This window comes from Heteronotia binoei, chromosome 6, assembly GCF_032191835.1.
Source record: "Heteronotia binoei isolate CCM8104 ecotype False Entrance Well chromosome 6, APGP_CSIRO_Hbin_v1, whole genome shotgun sequence".
In the NCBI taxonomy this organism is placed as follows: Eukaryota; Metazoa; Chordata; class Lepidosauria; order Squamata; family Gekkonidae; genus Heteronotia; species Heteronotia binoei.
Genome location: NC_083228.1, coordinates 31,815,441 through 31,840,208, shown reverse-complemented (window position 1 = coordinate 31,840,208; position 24,768 = coordinate 31,815,441). Strand labels below are relative to the sequence as shown.

The window sequence follows — 24,768 nt, the reverse complement described above, 5'->3', positions numbered from 1 at the left end:
AACCCAGGTTTTCTTGTGACAGAGCAATGTTTATCCAGGACAGATTCTGAACATATAAAATTAAATAACTTTGAAGCTACTCATCGTGGGCACTGTCATTCTTTGGCAAGAGGCAATGTATTTATACTGAATAAACGAAACAAGTACCTTTAGTTGGAGACTAAAGTTCTTTAGGTATTTTCTCCAGCTATATCCTCTTAAAAATCACAGAGGCAGATCTTAACCACCTTTTCCATTAGTAGAAAACACTTTTGCCAGCAGCAGGAGGAGAAAGTATTTCCCAGTGCCCCCTTGTACTGAAGAACCCCAATGGTATTCCCAATAATCCACCAACCCCTGAATGTATGATATTGGGGGAAGGGTTGCTTATATGATGACTGTCAATCCTCTCTGCTCATGTTAGATAGAAATTTTCCACTTATTCATTATACAGTGAAGTGTCCACGAAAAAGAATGAACTAATTTGATGAGTTGCTTCAGATGTTCCCTTCAATTCCTATAGTCACCCAGTTGATTATATGAACAAGGCTTGATCTTTTCTAGTATAAACAAGACAGGGCCTCTGAAAAACAGGCATTTTAACATACAACTCAACATGTTTCTTAGGATATTTATATGGCCAACAAGTCCTATTACACGATTTCTGAAAAGCACTGTTTTGACAGCACCTATATGGGAAGTACACTCCACAAGTTTAGCTATGAGATGAGCCAGGAAAGGATGAGAGCCCCCAGCCAGATTTAAGAATGCAGCAATATGATCGTATTCTTCCTTAAAATGCTGGTTCAGTTAGAATACAGATTTTTTTTAAGTATCTCTTACATAGAATCATTCCAGTTTTGAAGATGTAGCATATACCCCAGGACAATTCTAAAAGATTCTTCTAGTAACCCGTTATTTAGAGATATGGCTCAGTGTTCTGGCGGCACGGACAGATTTTGATTAAGCTAAGACCTTTAAGGTACGAACAAACTCAATCATTTTATCAGATATAAATTCTTTCCAATTTAAATCTAAGCTTCATTTGTTAATTTTTTTTTACAACTACCAGTTAAACCTCACTAGCTCTTCACTTATTTTACTAAACTATGAATAATTTTCCTGAGTAAGATTATAAAATATTTGATCATTCTACCAAAAGTACAAAGACGAGTAAAACAGGGAACAATACAAACCAACATGTAACAGGATCACAAGTGCAGAAATGTTGTTGCTTTTCTTTGTGATTGGCCCCCAGTAGAAATCATAGCAAAGAAATTCAGGTATCTAAAATATTCTGAAGAACAGTAATTAAATTCTTCAGCCCATGAATGTAGCCCTCATCTCCTGTGTTGCTGGGGAACACGTGCGCAAAATCTATCATTCGGACTTCCACCTCCGCACTTTCTGGCACCATAGCAGGCCTGTGGCAGAAAACTTTTTCCAACTGAGGTATAACATTTCCATTCAGATGTTCTTGTGAAAAGCATGCACTGCTCTTCCATAGGTTGTCTTGTTCCACAGTTTCAACTTTTAGCGAAATTTGACTCTGGTGTCTTTTGTGAAGTGCATACATTTTAGAGAAACCTCTGCCTACAGAGGATTCGAGCTTGCCGTTTTCTGAAGAACTGATCACACGAATGTTGTTGTTGTAGTACTCCAATGTATTACCACCCGGGCCCTGGCCTTTGGACACTCTTCTCTTCTCCACCAAATTGCTGTCATTTAACCAGCCTGTTGTCATCTGAGATGAGCCATCATAGACAAAGAGTAAGGAACTTGCATAAAAGTTAAGATGCTTCTGGCTCTCAAACCACTGCAAGATTTCTTTAATCTTCTGAATACTGGCAACGACGACATCTTTTCTCAAGTAGTATCCATTATGGAAAAACCGAGCCACACCTGCAAGACAGAAATCACTACCATTAATAGCTACTGATACGGAAAGTTCAAATAGTCTCAGTACATGAAAGCAAGTTTTAAAAACCCAAAAGCCCATGATTCTGAGCTATTATAACAAAATATGGACCCAAATCATTTTTATAGATTTTAATAATGCACACTAAGAAAGTAGAGTATTATGTTCCACCCAAAGTGTTCTTTAAAACCTAGTAACGGCTCTGCTTTAGATAGCTTATGGTCAAAATATTAACTTAATACCAAGAAGTTTTTGAGATGACTGGATGTTGATCCAATTAGGGAAGCATGAACCAAACCATGAAGCAAAATTTGTCATGAATGTTGCCGTGTTAATTAAGAGACGTTTGTGATGGGTCTACCATCATGAACTATGGTTGATTGGTAGCCACCCTGAGTCCATTTCTGGAGAGGGTGGGATATAAATCCAAAGTAAATAAATAAATAAAAACTTTTAAAGCACTCTGTGGGGTTCATGATGCTTCGTGGATGGAGCAGAACACAGGGGTTTTAAGGGACTTCCAATCCCTTTAAACAGCTGCTTTCCATTCCCTGCAAAAATCACAAAAACAATGGTAGGGAGGCACTTCCTGCCACCCAGCTGTTTTGGGCAAAGTTTAAAGGGACTGCAGAAGACAGCCTGAAAAAGCTGAGCAGCAGGAAGCAAGCTGCACACCTGGTTTGGGCTTTCTGCAAACCTGGTTTAAAGGGACTTCAAGTCCCTTTCAACCGGATTTGAGGGGCCACAAACCAATCCTCACGGTGCGGCCATGAACCGAACTGCATTTTTCCCAGTTTGCACCCATCCATAGATCCAATACCCATTTGAGTATATGTGCATGTCATTCATACCAATTTTTAAAGAAATGCTTGTCTACCTATTACTTTGCTTCAGAGGAAAAGCCTATCTATTTTGGCAGACTGTGACCCAGTAAGTCCCTGAGATGAGTTCACTAAGCCTCTTGTTCTTATACAGGGATAATAAAACCTGACAGGGTTACTATAAAAATTACAGAGAATGAATATAAAGCTGACTATTAAAACACACACAATATAGATACTGAGTACTTTAAATTACGTTCCAGAGCGGAGACACTTTTATCCAACGGATACATTTGACTAAAAAGGAAAACAGCATCCCTCTCTCTTCAGTCATCCCTGCTCTACCTTATCAGCACCACTGTTTCCTCTCCATAGCCTCTGGTAACACTGTTCTATAGAGGCTGCTTAGTTTAATTTTATTCTCTTGTCCTAAACTTTCACTACCACGGATACTACATATAGGACCACAAGCCCTAGATAGGGCCACAAGCCCTAGATAATACTCTTGCAATTAAGATCTGAAATTCCCACTTCATTTAACACACAGGATTAACAGATACACAAACATTACCATCTTTTACTGTCTCTTTTGTTAAGCCTCTTCCATAGTGCTGGTTTTGTGTCTCATAGCTGTCAGAATGAATGTGGTAAACCTTTAAAAAACAGAAAAATAAATAAAGTTGCACTCAAGCTCCTTTCTCAAAACTTTCTCTTTGCCCTAGGTTTAGTTACAAGGTAAGATTCTGCATGCACAGGGCAAGTTTTCTTCAGTATGAGTTGACCACACAATTAACTTCAAAACAATTCTATACATTGGTCCTGCATAAAACACACGCTTAGCTCAAAAGGACAATATTTTAAAACATCATCAAATATAACTGCCTCATCATGTTCCACATACCAATATGAATTCCATACTTTTACACAACTGATTTATTTATATCCATTTCAATCTAGCTTCTAGCTTAGTTTTGGAACATGATCTTCTCCAGTAAAAAGATGGATGAATGCAACACTACTGAAACGCCTCGATCTCTGGATGTTTTCCATTGTTATCAATCATGATATCCTTTAGGACAGGTTGGCAGATATTGGAGTTGGGGCCGGGATACTGCTACTCAACTTACTGGCACACACCACAGGTTCAACATGATTCCATCTTTTGCCCTGCACCACCAAACATGCATGTCTACAGCTAGGAAATATTGCCCAAAGATTTGAAGTATCATCAAAAGAAGATGGCATCTGAGTCAGGTAATGAAGTGAGTCTCCTGAATAAGTATCCGGAGACGGTAAAGGGGCTTGAGGAGGGAAATCAATGTTACCAGACAAGACCAAGTTGCTATAAGTCAATTATATATCTAATCAAGTTATGAGCAGTCATGCTATTTCAAACAGGGCAACACCCTGATCCCCTCTCCAAAAAAAAAAGGTTCACAATTTAGAAGTACTACAAGTTTCATGTTACAGACAGTCTCATATCTCCTCTTTAACACTTTCACCAGCTTTGTCCAATGTGTCACCTGCAATCCCTCCTCAAAGGAAGATATGGTCATTGTTATTTGTGTCACAATCATATCCAGCTCAGTTTTCTTCAATGCGCTCTACATACAGTGGTCTTTAAATACTATTCAGAGTGCTGCAGAAAGACTGTTAGTTGAAAAGATCTATAGGAAACTCATCAGTTTTCAAATAACTACACTGGGTAGCAATTTGTTTCCCAACACAACTCAAAGTGTTGGTTCTTGGCTGCAAGGTCCTAATTCCTAAGTGCTTAGCTATAAGGATATTTACCACTTGCTGCCATACAAGCCCCATAAGATCTTCTGCCCACAACTCTGCATGCCCACTCTTTCAGAAGTAAGATGGGTGGCAGAGATTTTCTACTTCCAGGTCTTAACTGTGGAACTCTCTCCCACAACCATATGACTTGTGTCACGTTTGTTGAGTTTTAAGCACCAGGTACATTTTGTTTCTTCATTGCAAATAACTCTCTATGCACAGTGGACCTTAGCAGTACTTTTTGGGATGATACAGAGATCTGCCATGTCAAAGGGGAAAGAAGAATACATGCATTACCATGAGTGCCTTCTGTTCACATAATCATAGGACTTTTTGTAGAAAACGCACAGCAGGAATTCATTTGCATATTAGGCCACACCCCCTGATGCCCAGTCAGCCAGAACTATGTTCCTGTGCTTTCCTGCTCAAAAAAAAGCCCTGCATCGAATCCAACCAAAAGCCTTGTGTTGGTAACCCTGTCTGAGACTTCTGCAGCTGCTGGTTTTACTGATATTTGTATTTACGTGTATATTTAATGATGGTGAACTGTAAGCTTCCCAGGAGCCTATAGGCTGCAGCTTCAATCCTATACTTCTGTTCTGCTCACATAGCACAGTCCTTCACTTCAGACCTAAATGGCCCAGGTTAGCCTGATCTCGTCAGATGCAGGGTCAGACCCAGTCTGTACTGAGGTGGGAGACAACCAAGGAAGCCCAGAGTTGTTACGCAGAGGCAGGCCATGTCAAACCACCTCTTGCCCTGAAAACTCTACATGAGTCTGCTGCAACCTGACAGCACTCCCACTACCACTTTCCCTGCAGAAAGTTAAGCACTTTCTGCTCACTTGAGATGCAGAAAATAGATGATGAGTACAGCATTCAAGCTGAAGGACACAGGGTAAAAAATGTTTTTAAATAAAAAAAATAAACCCTCAAAGAAACTAAGGTAAATGAGAGCTTATAACAGAGAGCTTCACATTCAGGTATAAAACTACAGATAATGTAACCATTCTTCAGATGAATGGGCATTGTCTAAAACAGGGCATTCGTGGAACATCTTCACACCATCAATATGTTTAATTCTCAATGTGGCCCTATCTGTGGATACATATCCAGAGACTGGGAGAATTGACAGACAAGACAGATCTTTCTACACACCTGTGGGAAAAAACAAGTTTGCAGAAGAACTGAAATCTAAAAATAAATATATTGGAGAGGTTAACCCCCACAAAACAACAGAAGAAGCTCCTAGTTTTAAGAAACAAATGCCCTCAGTGGCTGTTGCTAGGCAACCACAAGGCTTCAAAGCTTTTGCTTCTGTTAGTAAAAGGCAGGGCTGTTTTGGCATTAAAGGGAGGGCAGCAACCACTGGACAATTTGCTACCGCATGATTTGCATGACTCATCCAAGCCTAGCTTCTTACTACTGTTAAACAGAAGGCATCCCATGCAAGCCACTGTGCTGCAGTGGTTAGTGTCAAACTAGGACCTGGGAGACCCTGAGTTTGAATCTGCACTCTGCCATGGTGCTTAATAGGTACCCCTGGACCACTCACATATTTGCAGCCTAACCTCCTTTGTGGGACTGTTGTGAAGATAAAATGGAGAGGAAGATTATTGTGAACTGATTAGGCACATTGTGAACTGATGAGGCACATGTGAACTAAATAATAAATATGGGGGACAGATAAAATGGAGGGAGGGAGGGAGGAAGTTGAGGATAAGGGTGTGCCAGGAGAGCGCAATGACAACCAGTAAACTAAAGCTCAACCTGGAGAAAACTAAGGTGCCACTGGGCAACAATATGGCTAATCCAGGAATGAGAAATCAGTCTGTACTGGAAGGAACTTCAGTTCTCTTGAAGAATCAGGTTCACCTCTTCAAGGCACCTTTAGATTCAACCCTACAGATGAAAGTGCAGGCATCCTTCATGAAACAAGTGTTGTTAGGCACTTAAAACGTCTTCAACAGCTGAAGCCTGTTCCATAAGAAACAAGATCTGACCAGTTACCCATGCTCCAATCACATCAAGGTTGTACTGAGATGCACTGTCCTTGGACAGTGCCCTTGGACCTGGCTGCCTTTGGACAGTCTGGAAGTTGCAATTACCACAAAACATTGGAGAGGTCACTTGCTGGTATAACACACGGGGAACACTTCGTATTGATACTGAACAATCTACAGTGCATGTTGATTTGGTTCCAGGCCCAATACAAAGTGCTGGCTAACAGAAGCCCTACATCGCCTAGGAGACCAAGGTATTTAAAGGGCCATCTCTTCCCATACAAAATGCTTCTACATGATGCATGCTGTTTGTGCCCTCCACCTTTTGAAACAAGGTGGGCAAAAAGATACATGACCTTATCAATTGTGATTGGCTGGGAATGCCCTCCCTACATTTTTGAGCTAAGGTGACAATGTGCTAAGTGAAGCTTCACTAAGTGGCGTTAGTTAGCTGAAGTTGTACCAACTGCTGAACTATGGCCTCAGGCTATACTATTGTTGGAGTTATGGTCTTCTTATTTTAATCTGTATGTATTATGTTTATGAGATACCTTCAATTCGTTGTGTTTAAATTGATGTTTTATTTATGGTTATTGCAATGTTTTAATGTTGTAAGCCGCCCCGAGCCCACTTTGCAGGATAGGATGTGGTATAAATCGCAAAATTAAATTAAAATAAATTAAAATGTTTTTTTAAAAAAATTGGGTTACTTTTTCCTCCTGCACTTGCAGAACAAAAAGACACATGGTTCTTCTCAACTATGGGACCGGGCCACAGTTCAGTAGTGTAGCTCATGATGTCCTGCTCTGAACCGCAGCAGCTCCATTTAATGGAAATAGGGAAACAAGGACTCCAAAGGCTTCTTCCATAAGATTTTATGTGAGCTGCTGATTTTAAAGATAAGTAATACCAAGCCAGATGAATCAATGCTCTGGGCAGGGCTCTTCTTTTAGCAGGAGCTCCTCTGCATATTAGGCCACACACCCCTGAAGTAGCCAGTTCTCCTGGAGCTTACAGAAGGCCCTGTACTAAGAGCCTTGTAAGCTCTTGGAGGATTGGCTAAATCAGGGCAGCGTGACCTAATACGCAGAGCAGCTCCTGCTAGAAAAAGAGCCCTGACTCTGGGGCTCAGTATAAGTAACATTAAAACTAGATACTCCTTGCAAATACAAAGCTTGTACTTACCAGAATCAAACCATGTTTTAGTGCTATTCTGTGTATATATGTTGCAGGGAATTCTGTATCTTGAGAATATATACATATGGTTTGAATTAAATAACCAAGGAAATGCAGAAGAAAACACAGATTTCATGATTGACTAGAATATGAAACAAACCTTGAAATATTATCTCTCAGAAAATCTTTTCACCCAAAAAAAAGAATTAGAATCAAAAAGATATTGTAAAAATATTGTAGACATTAGATAAATCATGATAAACAGTGTTGGCAAAAATGTTAACCTCTTGACAATATTATTTAGTGGAATAAATGGGGAAGAAGGGAGAATCTGAGGAAGACAGAACAGTGTGATAAAGGAGAAAGCAATGCAGGAAAACTGGATGGAAAGGAAGTGCACATTTAAGCTCAAGGACATATCCAAATTTGAGACAGAAAGAGAGAGGGAGAGAGAGAGAGAGAAGACATGACACATATTGGAGAGACTCCATTAAGATATCCTTCATTCAATTAAAAAAAACTTCTGTTTTCCCCTAAGACTGTAACTAGGGAGACATCAGGAGTGGGCCTTATTTTACACTTGCAAGTGCACGCACACACACCCCTTATGGAAGGCAGGGATGGACACTCTCCATTTCTACTATGTACAATCCTAACAGAAAAATATTTTCTGAACAGGTCTTTAATAATTCTTTTCTGATCAAGAGAATAAACTTATCAAAAATCTAATGAAGAACTACTTCTTACCCTCATGCCAAGCACCAAGAACCCAATCTCCTCCATTAGTGGGTACTTGCTGACCTGCTGTTTAATCTTCTCAGCTGAGGCATATGGATCGTAGCTTTTCTGGCCTATTTTTACGTCCATTATACATGGTTTTTTAAATCTATGGGTCACATCTTCCAGTTTCAGGTACAAATCTGTTAACAATCCGGAATAAAGCATTATACTAATTGCATTATCTAATTCAACCAACCCATTAGATGCCACCAGAAACTAAAACAAAGCAGCACAGTAGGATTGTACATCTATCTATTATTTTGGATTTGCACATTGCACCCCATTCTACCCTACCCAAACAAGTAACTTACTAAGCCCTCTCTCTCTACTTTTTTTTATTATCTGTCCCCACACATCATCAGCCCACATTCAAAACTAAACAAGTATTTACGATTACTCAAATACTACTTTGCTTAGCCTTATTTTGTACAAGTTCTGCTGTATAATTGTACTTATATGATTACAGCATCTGCGTTATTCCTGTGGGCAGCTGAATACAGACATTTTGACATACGAGCACTGCACTAGATCAGAACATACTAAATCCAATCTTATCTAGTTTGCAGAAAGCTGCCCCTATTTACCTCATACTTCCTCTGTCAGGCCATATCAGTATATAGTTTCATGATGTTCTACATGATAGGACTTTATCAAACAGCACTGAGGTTCTCAGTTTCTGACATTATCAATGGAATCTTCACAACTGTTTTTATCTAATTATAGCTAGAATAGAGTCACCTAGGCAATAGTACCATTAGGAGCAGTAGGTGGTGACCAGGTCCCATGATATTTTGGCAAATATTTTCGCAGTTCTAGAAACACAGGATCTTCACAGTCAGCAGCATACACCTGAAATTAAACAGATATTCAAAATAATATGTGAGAGCACTGCTCACATACTTCCTGTAGCAAGCTAATCTTACACAGGTAAGATTCCTTAAGAAAAAATAAATATCTGTTTAGAGTTGCCCTTCAAAATAAAGGCAATTATTGCATATAAAAACTGATCAAACCTTATAAACAATGCAGGTCCAAATATAAAATGAAAATGAAAAATGAAACTTTCACCATTTGACACAAGCATAAACCTAAGCCACTGTTAAAGAAATTATGCAGCAGTTGCAGTGGGGGGAATACACACGAGCATACATTAGGAAACCTGTGGAGAATAACTTATACCTCATAGTTACAATTGGCCTAGCCAAGCTGGGGTAGGGGGGGGGGGGTGGTACTCCCACTTTCACCTTCATTGAAGGTAAAATTATATCAAGGATTGGTGTAGTGGTTAGGTGAGCGGACTCTTATCTAGAAGAACCGGGTTTGATTCCCCACTCCTCCACTTGCAGCTGCTGGAATGGCCTTGGGTCAGCCATAGCTCTCATAGGAGTTGTCCTTGAAAGGGCAGCTGCTGTGTAAGCCCTCTCAGCCCCACCCACCTCACAGGTTGTCTGTTGTGGGGGGGAAAGATATGAGATTGTAAACTGCTCTGAGCCTCTGATTCAGAGAGAAGGGCAGAGTATAAATCTGCAATTATTCTTCTTCATCTAGATCAACATTTCTGAAGGTACATGGGCTTCTACTCACAGAGTGTGAATTTCCTGTCAACCATTCCCATAGCAGCTCAAATTGGAAAACTGTGCTCCACAGGCAGAAATTATTGCTTCCATAAAATGTTAGTCTGGATCCAAGCCCAAGTGATACATTTGAGTGCTCTGCATTTTTTAAGATTAAACAATAACTTTTAGAAATTATGTTGGAATGGTAAATCCATCCCATGGGAAGTATTTGATATAAGAATTATTTGTTGAATTTCTATCCCGCCCTTTCCACAAGTGAGAAGAATTCTTAAGTCAACCTTATGAACTATTGGTATAACCTCCATAAACAAGAGCAGAATATACCTAAAAAACATGGTCAGCCATGGAGCTGTTAAAAGCTAGGAATTCTGAGCTTCTCATTGACATCTGTTATCTATTCCTAAAATATTAATATTTCTCTATTAAATACAGATACAATATTTCCCAGTTCTGCAGTTTTAATTCACTATCATACTTAAAACTATATAACTGCTAAAGAATGTTGAATCCAATTGTACATTCCAAAGAATCCTCAAGCAGCATCCATATGCACTGACAGAAAGAAAGGGACTTTCTAGTTTTCTATAACTTTCAGAGTGGAACTCAATTAGAGTAAAATTAAATAGGTATTTTGAAGCAGTGAATAAAGCAATCAGAAAATCTCTTTTTTTACCCCAAAGAAGAACATTGATAAATTCACAGAGATTAAGTTAATATAAGAGAAAAATCAAGATATAGGAAAAGACAGAAATGCTGTTTTAGGAAATGACCAGGGGAAATGTTCATTCATACCATCTATCAAGGGAATGAGCTTTCTTTGAATAAAATTCTATTTCCAAGATTTCTTTTTTCTGCTCTCAGTTCAGTAAATACCAGTTGCCAGCAATTTGGTGAGAGAAGCTGTCCTCACATGAAATTAAGGTCATTCCACAGGTATCCAACAGCCCTGCTAATTAATTCACTCACTCCAGCTGTAATGATTGGGAAGAGAAAATTCAGCTCATCTTTTAGAAGGTTCACTCAAGACAGTGTCTTGATTGTTTGAAAGAAGTCAGGAAATCAGATGTTTCCTGTAAATGCAGACTATCCTCATAGGTGTCACTCATTCCTTTCTCCCCTCAAACATACTTTTCCTTCAATAACTCTGTCTTTTGCCTCTGCTGTGCTATTTCATCATTGTATGTTCTTTGGATTTTGCTGCCTGAATTTGAACTGAGTCTGTCAACGCTTCAAGAATTTAAGATCTATACTGGAAGAACCTTTATTTAGGAGATATCTAGGAAGCTTGTTTTGTTGGTTTCAGGTACTTTGAACCTTCATGAGAAATGTATTTTTAAACCTTTTTATTTAATTTCTTTATAAATAAAGCCTATTTAGGGGTTTGTTTCTGTGAGTTGATTGGTCCTCCTGACTCAGGGTAATCTTGGTTATATTATCAAAAGAGTGTTTCGTTAAAGGGTCTCAGGATGGAGACGGGAATAGTTCAAATCAGAACAAGGCAGCGCAGCCTTAATACTACTGAATATTCATTTAAAGTATCCTTTAATTCAAACTAAGCCCAATGGGTTAATTTTAGAAAGCTAGTTTCTATGTTGTCATTCCTCTATAAAATTCTGCTCTTGTTAAATTTGACATGTTATTCTACAAAAATACACTCGTCACAAGCACCTGACTGTGGACACAGCGTCCAGTTTCTTACACTGAAAAAAAAGTTAAAGAATCTGATCCAAATGCAGGAAAATAAGCTTCACTGAACAAGACCATTCCTAAATGGTGTAGCTGTGCACTGCTTTTGGCTTTAATAAGGAACACAATCATTTGCAACTGAATGTTTCAGCCAGTTGCTCAGAGCTCTTGTTCTAATGAACTATTTACATTTCACTCCAAGCTCACATTAGCATTACCCTAAGCAGTTCCTGCTGGAAGGTACATAATGCTCACTATCCAACTCTGCACCACCAAAAGCATATTATCTTATGCCATTTCCTCTTAAGAAGAATATCAGCTTTTATTCTATATGCAGCCTGCAAACAACTTCTGGGCTGCCTATGCCATGATGCCTGATTTAACCACTACTAGTCACAGCCCAGCCACTGCCTTCCTGCCCAATGTGATATTTTTAACAAGACAGCAAGAATACTCTAATACCCATTAGTAACAAAAATGGCTGTCGATATATCACAATATTCAATAAAAAAAAGAAATGTTTAAAAATAACAAAAATGGCTGTTGCACAATATTAGGTATGAGTACCAACAGACAACCCTCGGTTAATTGATAAGATGCTGTAGTTGCCAATGCTAGTACAAGGCTCATTCAGGGAAAAGAAAAAGCTGGAAGAACACTGTGAGTGGCAACTACACAAATGGCATTGGCAGTGCTAAAAGAGTGGTTGATCTATGGACAAGATGAGCACTGATTCAGAAACCAAGATTCACTGTTTGAAAGTTGCATTGTTAAATATATAAGCTTTATTCCATAATTCAAGACACTGGAGCACCTTTATTTCAGTACTGAGGGAAATGCCCACAAAGATTCACTTTCCATTGACATTTACAATAAAAAACCAGGCTTAGTCCAACTAAGTAGCTGAAGAGGGCAGAAACAAACCACTCTGTGTACGGAATGCAGTTTTCCCACGTTCCTGCCCACTCGTGCAGTACCTCCTGACCCCTGAGAAGGACCATTCTAAAGGTCACGGGACCCACACAGAGGAACGGCCATGCAGGTTGGGCAGGATGAGGAAGGGCAAGGAGTGTGAAATGGTTCCTCTTTTCTTTTCAATACAAGAATTCAACATAAACCAGAGAATCGTTCCTCTTTCCCTTCCATTGTGCTGTGCACCAGAGACAAGGCCAGCCAAAATCTGCAGACTGCTAGTTGAACAACTAAATGACTACACTACACCATCTACACTTGTTACCTAAAGCACTTGACATTATTAAGCTACTGGTGTAACTCTCCTAGAAAACGCTTTAAAATGTTGAGCCCAATATATCTAATTGCCATTTTCTAAATGTCAGTCACATTCTCCAAGAGTGACCAAGATCACCAGCTTTAGAATTTGCAATCTGGGTCAGCAAGAGTATTCAGAGGGCTTCTGGGCAACATAAAAGGGCGATTCTATTTGACATCTAAGTATAAATTCTTCAGTTAAAGGATTACCTTGTTATAGAATTCTAATTCTCTGGGTCCTCGAGGTGGTGGCTGCAATTGTTTCAAGACTGTGCCATCAGGATGTTGCAGTATTCCTGGGGGGCCAGAAAAAAAAGCCAAGTTTGTTCACAGCTCAACTTTGAAGATACCTTTTGTGTATGTGTTTTGGGGGAGTAACTGTAATTTCAATTGTTCCGTATTAAACAGCTGAGTTTTTCCATAAACAACAATTGGCACGCATATTAGCAATCCCCAAAATAAAAAAAAGTTCTTTCTTAGAAAGTCCGCATTAAGAAAAATATAATATCAATAAGGAAGGCATCAAACCTTCAGCCAACAGAGATATCCTGTTTTTACACCACCATATGCAGGCAGTTTTCTAAGAGTCAGACAGAATACTAAGAGATGCCTCGACAACACGCATATGAACACAAAATGTTTTCCAAAGGACCACTTGGAGTCTGGCACGCATCTTGCAGACCAGACATGTCTCTTCTGCTGAGCAAGAGCCTCATGATTTTACAGCTGACCTCCCTCCTATTTTCATTTCCAAACATTGCCTTTTGTTCTGGACAGTTTCAGCTTCACTGAAGTTTACTGAACAATACATAGTCAATTAAAGCTGTGCAAGAGCCAAAATTCCCAGATCAAAGGAAAACAATTTGCAGCTCAGATAATTCGTAAATTACTACTTACCTAATCACCTTGTAAAGAATTAACCTAAGTGCAAAGTGCTTTGCTTTGATCCAGTAAACTATATTCTTAATTAACCTTGAAGAATCTGCTGCTAGATTAAAGTTAAAAAATTTTATGTGATCTTTGCAAAGCACTTCTTTGCTATGCTTGAGCCAGGAAAATAGGTCTGATTTAAAGATTTGAAGGCAAACCTTACAGGAAAAAACAAGCTCATAATTTAGAACAGGATGACAAACCTGTTTAAACAAAGGAGAGCAACAATTTTCTTTTTTTGCATTTAGCCTTATTTAAGAACACCCTTTAAGGAAATGCAAATGTCACATATGTCCAGGGTAGTCTGTTTTGTTGTTGGTTTTTTGCTATCATCACTGATTAAATGAGAAGACTCGTGTGTTCAGGATCAAATGGAAGAGCTTAAAATTCACCCTGCAAATGAACCTACAGGAGTTATCAGGACCGGCTCACCCACTAGGCAAACTAGCCAGTTGCCTAGGGTGCAGGGAGGGGGGCGTCAAATTGGGTTCCCCCCCCCTCCTGGTGCCCAAGACAACCGCCTAGTTCACCTCTCCCCCGCCACTGCCAGCCCCCTCCCTTCCACCACACTTCCCCCACCCCCAGCTAGCCATTATGAGGCTGGGCCCTACCAGCTTCAAGGCAGCCACACATTTTTTGAAGCCAGCACTAGAGGAGGCTTCGCTCCCCCTCACTTCTGGTTCTGGAATAGAGGGTGGGGAGAAGCCTCCTCCCATGCTGGCTTCTAGAAAACATGCAGCTGCCTCAAAGCTGGTAGGGCCCAGCCTTGTCACGATGAGCTTGGGGGGGGGGGTGCGGTGGAGGGAGGGTGGGAAGAGGAGGCAGGGGGTGGGGAGTTGAACAGGGAGCCTGCCTGGGGTACCATGCACCCTAGGGCTGGCACTGGGAGTTATCAGTCAACATATATTGTTGCTAGTTTCCCTGTCCATAAATACTTAGGCTAGTATGAGCTGTACGGGAAATATAAGATTTCTGTTCATTTAGCTCCCCCTGCCTGAAAGCTAGCTAAAACTGGCCTAATGCCCTCTGTAATTTCAACAGCTTTGTAGATACAGCTCTTGTCATAAAGGTAACATATTACAGATGATATCTGAAGAAATGTGCATGGACATGAAAGCTCATACCCAGAATCCAACTTTGTTGGTCTTAAAGGTGCCACTGGACTCAAACTTCATTTTTATGTTACAGGTGATGATAAAGCATAGGCAATGTGTCCCTGAAAAGGGCTTTTTGCTTTCTTGTATTGTGTGTTTTGTTTATAAACAGTCACTGGCCCATTTTCTCCAAGTGATCAGGTCAAGAAGCTTTTTAAAACAGTAAGAAAGTTGACCCCTTTAGCCTTATTAGGCTATGACTAACGTGGGTACTTCTGGGCTTCAGAGGCCTACCAATCCTTTTTATTAATCCAATTCAAGTCATTATCTCTTGTAATCTATCATGAATGAATGCCTACTTTTTATAACAGCAGTATCACTAATTATGATGACTGATAGTTCACGCTAGATGGTTGTATTACTATGAAAGCAACACATCTACATATATATTTTTCCCAGAAAAACAAGGATAGAAATCTGAACCCTGGCATGTGGTTGCAGTTTAAATTCATGAAAGAGATGTGAATAAGTAAATGCTGGTTCATCTTAAACCACGCTGCTGCTTTACTTTCTGTTTTAAGAAGGTATGGATATGTATTGACCTGCAAATATAAAAACTTAAAAATGAGACTGCAAGCTTCACTAACTTTTTAAAAATTAATCTGGTCAACAAACCCATTCTACTTGGCCTAGATCGAAGGATAAGGCACCAGCCCACCCAGCTCTACTCAAAGGCTGGCTGAGAGAAACCCTAGGAAATGCAGAAGATGTCAGTGCTACTGCTACCATAGACCTGTCTCTGCATCCCCTTCTCTTTGAAGCAAGCGCAGCAGCAACCAGCTTCTTCCCACCCAACTCGTGAGCAATAACTATGGTACAGCCAAGTTCCTATCTCCACTGAGCTCAAGCAACTGAGTCCATGGCTGCCAGAGGCACATCTGAACCTCAGCTACAGGGAACATAGTCACAGATGGGGTCTTATCTCCAGCTGATCTTTTCTACCAGTCTGCAAACCCTTTTGTGGCCTTTGTATTTTTTTTTAGTTGGAGAATATGTGTCAGAGAAAACACTCTCATAATAACCTTACGCTCTTGACTCTGGAATAACCCTCGGCTCTAAATTGACTTAGTGGGTGTCAGTTGGGCCCCCATTAAAAGTGGAAAGACAGTATACTTCAAAACCTCAGCCTTCTCAACTTGTTCACCGTTTAATCACAGGTCATTTAATCACGGCAGTCTGACACTGGATCTCTACTGCAGGGCTCAACAAATCTTAGGCGCCAGGCTGCCATGATGCCTAAAGATTCCATTGTGCTGCCTAGTATTTCCAGCAATTATTCTACTGCAGCATCTTTCAGCAATTTTCAGTGGAAACCCAACAAGTTTTTCCACTGATCAAAAAGGAAATGTGCCCTTGACTCTCCCAAAGGGCTATGTTTGGGATCACGGGACCTGTTTGGACAAAAACCACATGAACTATATAATGCCAGGAACTGACAGAAACAGAGTGCACATCTGGGCTGGATCCACTCTGCAGTTTCATATTAGGCTGGCTCCTTCAATCAAAGATAAATCAGGATAAAAAATATAGAGCTGGGACAACAGCATACTGATACCACAAATGATTTCTTGTAAGAGTTTTACACAGAGATAGCATGAAGAGAGTGAAGTATAAGACCAAACCTTGTGGACAAATTCCACGCTGATGACAACTGATCTCTGATACAACTCTCTTGCATTCATCCCAAAAGGAATAATTTTAAGCAAACCAAGTACATCCCTTTATCCTTACTTCTGTCTCTAAGCCCTCAACAAGATGGTATTATCTACAGTAGGCTGATAAATCCAGTTACAGCAACAAAGAAGACTGAAGATTTATACCCCGTCCTTCTCTCTGAATCAGAGACTCAGAGCAGTTTAACAATCTCCTATATCTTCTCCCCCCTACCTCCCCCTATGAGGTAGGTGGGGCTGAGAGGGCTGCCCTTTCAAGGACAACCCAAGGCCACTCCAGCAGCTGCAAGTGGAGGATTGGAGAATCAAATCTGATTCTCCCAGGTAAGAGTTTGCACATTTAAATCACTACACCAGACTGGTTCTTATCATGGCCCTTGTCTACACACAAATAGAGATCAGAAACTCAAGCCACTACAGCCAGTTCCATCCCATAATTCAGCCTGAAACGAGACTGAAAGGAATGCCACCATATATTTTTGGCCATCAAGTCACAGCCAACTCATAGTGACGCTGTCAGAGTTTCAAGACAAGAGATGTTCAGAGGTGGTTTACCATTGCCCACATCTCTACATTAGTGACTCTAGAATTCCTTGAGAGTTTCCCATCTAAATACTAACCAGGGCCAACCCTGGTTAGACAGCCTCAAGAGGGGATTGGATAAACATATGAAGCAGAGGTCCATCAGTGGCTACTAACCACAGTGTATTGTTGGAACTCTCTGTCTGGGGCAGTGATGCTCTGTATTCTTGGTGCTTGGTGGGGGCACAGTGGGAGGGCTTCTCATATCCTGGCCCCACTGATGGACCTCCTGATGGTGCCTGGTTTTTTTGGCCACTGTGTGACACAGAGTGTTGGACTGGATAGGCCATTGGCTTGATCCAACATGGCTTCTCTTATGCTCTTAAACCTGCTTAGCTTCCAAGATCTGATGAGACTGATCTAGCCTGGGCCATCCAGGTTAGGCCTTTCATTACTTATGTTGCATTAATGCAGTATGAATCTTGCATTATACCCTTTCATACCAAAGATATCTGCCCCAGCAATCAGGACTTTCCCCCTTTGATTATGGCTGCAAAGGAGAACAGTCCAATCTGGTGCACTCCTTCATCAGAAGGACTAAGAAAGCTATGGAAAAACCTATCACACCTAGAGATGTAAAATTTCTGAAAATTTTGAAACTCGGAAAAAACGGAAATTTTCAGAAAAATTGAAAAAATGCTACATTAGCACTTCTTTTTTCTTTTCCAGATTGAAAGCCATTCTGTTGCTTTAGGAACATAAAATATGACTATGAACAATTTTACTTGGCATGAAATTATCACAACTAGCATATTAAAAATATAGCGTATCCAAACATTACAAACAGAATTTACTTTTTTAAATAATAATTTATTTGTAATTGTAACAAATGGAGAAACAATCTCACGAACTGTTTACTAATTTATGTGGAACAGACAAAAAAACCTCCACAAAACAATTTTTAAAAATCCAGAAGTAACAATTATTCATACTTCCTCTCCACAGTATTAAAAAAAAAAATTTATACCCATTCATCATGATAAAAAAAAAGTTCCATAATCAATTCCTTTTCTTTTCTTTTTTCAATTTTTCAGAAAAAAAACCAAAAAAGCTTCAGGAAAAAAAACAGTTTCTTTCTGGGCCTTCACATCTCTAATCACGCCCCTAACAATAAGAACGGGACAGAGCTTTCCAAAACTTGTAGTTTCCTTATGATTAGAAAAAGTGTAAAGGGAGTGAACAAAGCTGTTGGGAACAGCTGCAGCAAAGATAAAAGACAATAGGATAAATTTGAATCTGCTGAAAATAGTAGGTACCACAAGGAAATTTCTACATGTCAGGGTGACCTGGCAACCAGGATCTGTCAAGCGCTAGCTTAAATGGGAGTAACTCTGCACTGAATTGCAACATATAGCTATATAAGCATTTGTAATACTTGACATATTAATTAATAGCTTAGCTTTAAATCTGCTTTCAGATGCTAGATCTTACGTGTCTTAATATGGCCTAAAAAGATTCCACTCCCTTCTTTAAAAGGAACTACACTGACTGCATACATCATTTGTTAAAAAATAACTAGGGATCATGATTTATTCTATTTATAACCATATAATAGACAGGATAATCATAAAAAACAGCCTTTGGACTTTACAGCTGGATAAAGCACAATGAAGCCTTCAGTCCTCAAGCATAATTTAGAAACAGTATCATGAGTAAAAATTCTTCACTGTCATCGATCTGCAAGAAGTCACCAATGCATACCCTTGAGTGAAACTACCACCAACAGTGCAATCCTAAGGAGTTACACCGTTCTAAGCCCATTGAAATGCTGATGTGGGTCATAGGGATAGTAGCATTCTAATCTTATTCCACCTACACTGGTTCCCTATTTGCTTCTGGGCATATTCTGAGGCTGGAATTGAACTGTGAAGTCCTATATGATATGGGGGTAGAATACTTTAAGGACCACCTTTTCCCATACGAACCTAGCTGACCTCTACAGTCATCTTTGGAGACCCTGCTTGGGTCCCCCACTCATCTGACGTTAGACAAACAAGAAACCATGATTCCACCATGGCACCAAAATTATAGAACTCTCTCCCAAGGGAGACTGATTGTTCCCTTCTCTCATTGTCTTCCACCACCAGGTGAAGACTTTTCACAGTTTTGCTTTGTGTTCTCTCAGTGACCTTCCTTCCAGTTTATGTTTTTGTTTTGTTGACTTGTTTTCATCACATATATGTATTTTAACACACCTCCTTGGGGAACCTGAACTGCTCGAAAGGCAGCATTAAAAGTTTTTTTTTTAAAGAAACATTTACTGCTCCTAACACCCTTACCACTGATAATCTCAATGTCAATTACAAATAGGTACCCAAGTTATTTCTATGACTGCAGACAATACTAATATGCTAAGATTTTTTTAGACAGCAGATCAAAGAAATACGTGGTCTATATGTCCAATATACCACACATGGCACCTCTCTTTATGTGAGCGCCTCCACCTTTTGAGACCATCTGAGGAGGCCTTGCTGAGTACTGTACTTCAGAGAAATAACTGAGGGCAGGGGGCAGAAAAGCTCTTTCTCCTCGAGACCATTCTCAAGTTAGCTGATTTTTAGAAGCAGTAAAAATACTGTTTTGCTTTAATTACTGTGAATTATTGTAGGTATGTTCCCTTGTCTCAACAGATTCTGAGACTCGTATTCACATCTTTTATGCACCAGTTTTCAGTGTTGTTCCATTTGAACAAACACTTTTATGAGTATTATGACCAACAGGCTAAACAATGTTATAAAAAAGGAGTAAACAGTAGTTTAACATATTTGAAGAGGCATATGAAAGTACACAATGTAGATCAGTGTAAGAGTACTGGGCTTGGCCATTAGAAAAACCCAATGCCAAGTTTCTTTTCTGCTTCTCAACTCATTGGACAGCCTTGAATAAGTCATGATCTCTTAATAGGGCTGTTTGTGAGGCTGTTGTACTGATCCATTTTGACTATTTTTTGAGCATAGAAAAGTAATGGTTCAAGAGTGGTAAGAAAAGTTTTATAATATAAAAGGAACAGTGTACTTCTTGTGCAATCACTTTCTGCAGTATTCTACATGCAGCTACTAAAAGAAAAGGAAAACAGGGCAAGCAAACTTTAACTCGGAAAGTCTTCAGCTCAAATTCCATCTTTTCCTTTTTAGGTCCATTGGCACCTTCTCTCTTATGCATGCATGTCCCATTCTTTCCTATTTCAGAGCAAGCTACATTTAATGCTATGCACGCAACACCGTTAAAACAAAAAAGGGGAACTGTACCTGCCCAAGAACAAAGGTGCCCACAGGCAACCTGGCAGCATTAGACAGGCACTAAACCTGCAAGTACCGTATTTATTTAGCTGGTTTGAATAAAATAGGAAGACCAAGAAAAAATAAAAACCCAAACAGTTCCTTTAAATGGTATATTTTACATGCATGTGCAAACAGTTCATTATTTGCAACATCTTCATCAAATTGTTTTAAAGGTGCTTGACTGACATTTACTGGTACTTCAAGATACCAAGTTATCACCTTGCCTAATCCAGAAAACTGAAACCCCATTCAAGAGAGACTAAGAAAGTAGCTTCAATTGTATAATTTCAAAAACTCGCTTGTTATTTATTCATCACTCTTTCCCTTTTTTCTCCTTCTTACCCATGTCTATTTTCCAAGAGACAATCTAGTATTACAAGGATTACACTTTTTTTCCACAGTGATGAAAACTCTCCCTGACTAATACTGATCATTGTGTTTACGCAAAACAGGCCTGTTTATTCTTTCAAGTGTCTCACGTGGCAAACTACAATAAGAGATATCTCTATGAAGCAGTGAGCTTTAGGTTCCCCTGGTATGCTCAACAAAACAAATTTTACCATCCTCCAGACTTCTTAGTTGGGACAAGAACAGAATCGTACCTCTCTTCAAATTTTCCTCTTCATGAATATTAACCCTGCACATATCAGATTAAAAGATTGTGGCTATCAACAAGAAAAGCTAGAACCTTATATAACTCCTAAAGAAAGGGTGACCAGGCCAAAAAAGAAAGAAAAGCATATGCAACAATGGACAAAGCCATGAGAAGCTAGAAAGCAAAGTGTTGTGTTGATAGTATATCTTCTTTAATTATATACAGATAAGCAAATGATTACTGCTAAGTACAAACAGTAGAATATCACATAAAATCACCAGAATAAAGGAATGAAGCTTAAATACAAGTTCTACATAGTTTTCAGACTAAAAAATCAACTTTCTGAACTTCAAACATTGTCAAATATTAATGCTTCTAAAAGCACTATTTAAGATGTTACATCTTATCAAATTAAGTATCAAGGCACTGTCCAGAACAGCAATCAGCTTCGGGACAACATTTTAAAAGCTGGACTGGAGATCTTTGTACAGCTCCCAGTTTTGCCACATAAACCATGTCATGGCCATAAACTAATCACACCTTTTGAGCCTACCTAAAGGAATTAAGGGGCAGCCAACAAAGTTCAATATACATCACTATAAGAAAATCATACTGTCACAAGTTAATCCACCTAACTAATGTGTTGAGAAGATAACAGTAAAATGACCCACATAGGCTGAACAAACCGTGTGATACTTCTAGGGTAAACAAACACCTGCCACGTATGATACTCTTTACACTTTGGGCTTTTATTTTCCTAACAGTGTTGTTTTAAACAGTTACACCCTCCTAAAACCACTGATTTCAATGGATTTATGTGTAACAATGCTTAAGCAACCTACAAAGTCCAGTTGAGCTTGGAAACTAAGCAAGGTCAGCCATGGTATTTGGATGGGAGACCACCAAAGAAGACTTGGGTTGCCACACAGTGCAAATCAACAGCAAACCACTTCCGTTTGCCTCTTGCTTGGAATGGCCTGTGAATTTGGTTGCAGCTCAATGGCACATTCTTGCATGACCTACATGGCCCCAGGGAAAGCCAATCTTATAACAGCTCATAAGTTAAGCAAGGCTAACCATGGTTAGTATTTGAATGGGTTCTTTCCAAGTTAGTCCAGGGCTGTTTTGCAGAAGGTGGGCAATGGCAAACCATCTCTGTTCATCTCTCACCTTGAAAACCACAGGGACTCTCCATAAATCAACTGTGACTGGGTGGCACTTTCCACCAGTAACTGTGCAGGGATAGCACTGTAAAACCCCTAAACCTTAGCAGCTCAAACAAGCGAAAGTACTGGAATTAAAAAAGAGAGATTTAAAGGTGGAGAAACGGGGGTGTGATAAATAACACCTGCCATAGGGAATATTTTTACACTTTGGGGTTTTTCTTTCCCTAAAGCTTCTATGCCTTAGGAAGAGATCAGTGTTCCCTCTAAGCTGAGTTAGTGTGAGCTAGCTCACAATTTCTTAGCCTCCAGTTCACACATTTTTGTCTCAGCTCAGGAAAAATGGCTCTAGTGCAAAGTAATTTATGCAGTAGCTCACAACTTTAATGCCAGTAGCTCACAAAGCAGAATTTTGCTCACAAGACTCCACAGCTTAGAGGGAACATTGGAAGACACACAACCTTAGGGGGAGGTATTTGTGAGTTTCCTGCATTGTGCAGGGGGGTGGACTAGATGACCCTGGAGATCCCTTCCAACTCTTATGATTCTGACTGGAAGCACACGACTGGAGCAACGCAAAACGAGAACAAGGAGGAAAAACGGCGGGGGGGGGGGCGCAAGCAGACTCAAGCAAAAAGAGTCTGCTGGGCATCCCCAGTGCAGCCTTCCCATTAAATCACCCAAAGGCAAATGTCCACATAAACTTGCGCGGAGGGAGAGTGTGAGGCTACGCGGCCACAGCTCGCTGCCACCTTCCCCCTCTCACCTCTCCTCCCCGGAGGGACCAACTTTCGCCTTCGGGTTGCTGCTGCTCGTCCCTCCCACTCGAGCGCTGGCCGACTTACCGCCCTTATCCTTGCCGTACATGTGGCCGGCCACCTGATGGGAGAGCGGCACGCAGCCGTTGAAGAAGGGGACCTTTCCTCCTCCGTCCTCCTCCTCCGCCGAGGCGGCTGAGCTGGGCGGCTCGTGCAGCTGAACGGCCCGGGGAAGCCGCTCGGCCTCGGCACTCTTCACGCAGCGCGGGGGCTCGGTGGCCATTTCCTGGGGCGGCCTCCGCGGCAGCCACATCCTTCCCGCCTTCAAGGGCCGCCGCCGCTGCCTCGGCCCCCGGCTTGCCGCCCAACGAAGGCCCGCGGCTCCATCGCGCGCCCCCGACGCCAGCAGCTCTAGCCTCCGAGAGAGCCGCGCAGCCACCCACCCTCCTCCTCAGCCGCCCGGGCTCGACTGACTAAGCGGCACTATGCCCAGGCAGCACCTTGCCGCCACTGAGCATGCGCGCTTCAAAGGGCGCTTGCGCCTTGGCGGCGCCTGAAGCCGCGAAGTGTCCGGCTCGCCCGGGAGTTTCCCACACAGCCATCTGAGACGTGAGGCGAAAGAGGCAGCGCTTTAATTACTCGAAGGGGAGTGATCACAGGGGCTGCTAGGCTGATTCTGGGAGGCAAGACTTCTGATAGCGTAGTAGCCCTTGTTCTAGGTCCGTATATAGGATAGGAGTGGCCAAACTAGCTTAAACATAAGAGCCACATAGAATAAACGTCAGATGTTTGAGAGCCACAAGACACCATCATCAGATGTTTGAAAGGTGCAAGGATAGAAGGCAAATAGATTGGGAAGAGAGGTGGAAAGAAAGCAACTTTAATTTTAAATGCCTTCTCCAAGCCGCTAGCTGAATTAAAGAAAAATAATTCCTTTTCCAAGCTGGCTGACGGGGCAGTGGGGGCTTCAAGAGCCACACCATGTGTGAGAGCCATAGTTTGACCACCCCTGGTATAGGATGAATTAAGACCAGATAGGAGTGAGAGAAGGGTGCTCTGCTCATGCTCATAGACTACTGTGATCCTGAACTGAATATTCAAGCAAATTGAGCCCTGGTAGAAATCGGTTCATAGTTTGAGGCAGGATGCAGGCAGCCCTGATCCTGTTCCTACAAAAACTAAAGCGTATAGAAGTGGATAACAGCAAGGTAAAACTGCTTCAAACAGCCTGATACTCCCAGCTTTCAATTCTAGGTAGCAAACCATAGCATAGACCTCACCTTGGGTAAGGAATGGACATGCTCATAGTCATATCAGTGTAGTGACTGTCCATAGCATATTCCCTTAAGGTCCAATCCTCTAATCAGAGAATTTTGGAAGAACCTGTAAACAGTTACAAAAATATACTTCCAAATTGGGGAGGGGGGGGGAGAGAGAGACTTGGTCCCCACAGTTTTTTTAATGAGAAGCCACCCACTCTAAACATCAAGATTAGAGGAGAGGTTGTGGCTCAGTGGCGGAGCATCTACTTGGCATACAGAAGGTCCCAGGTTCCCTGGCATCTCCAGTTAAAAGGACCAGGTAATGTGAAAGACCTCTGCTTGAGGCCCTGGAGAACTAGACAATACTGACATTGGTAGGT

The 24,768-nt window shown here is 40.8% G+C and overlaps 1 protein-coding gene across 2 annotated transcripts; it reads right to left on the bottom strand.

Moving 5' to 3' along the window:
* Window positions 1-450: 450 nt before the first annotated feature.
* IPMK (inositol polyphosphate multikinase) lies at window positions 451-23,551 on the bottom strand. 2 transcript variants are annotated; one of them, XM_060241240.1, is made up of 7 exons: window positions 23,214-23,551; window positions 13,201-13,286; window positions 9,211-9,307; window positions 8,426-8,598; window positions 3,290-3,371; window positions 1,691-1,881; window positions 451-1,636 (listed from the first exon to the last, which is right to left on the bottom strand). In XM_060241240.1, exons 1-7 carry the CDS (start codon window positions 23,437-23,439, stop codon window positions 1,259-1,261), a joined length of 1,233 nt encoding a protein of 410 aa, XP_060097223.1. In that variant the 5' UTR covers window positions 23,440-23,551; the 3' UTR covers window positions 451-1,258. The 2 variants fall into 2 exon arrangements, with proteins under 2 accessions (XP_060097223.1, XP_060097222.1); XM_060241239.1 differs by having other exon boundaries at window positions 451-1,881.
* Between the last annotated feature and the right edge of the window lie 1,217 nt (window positions 23,552-24,768).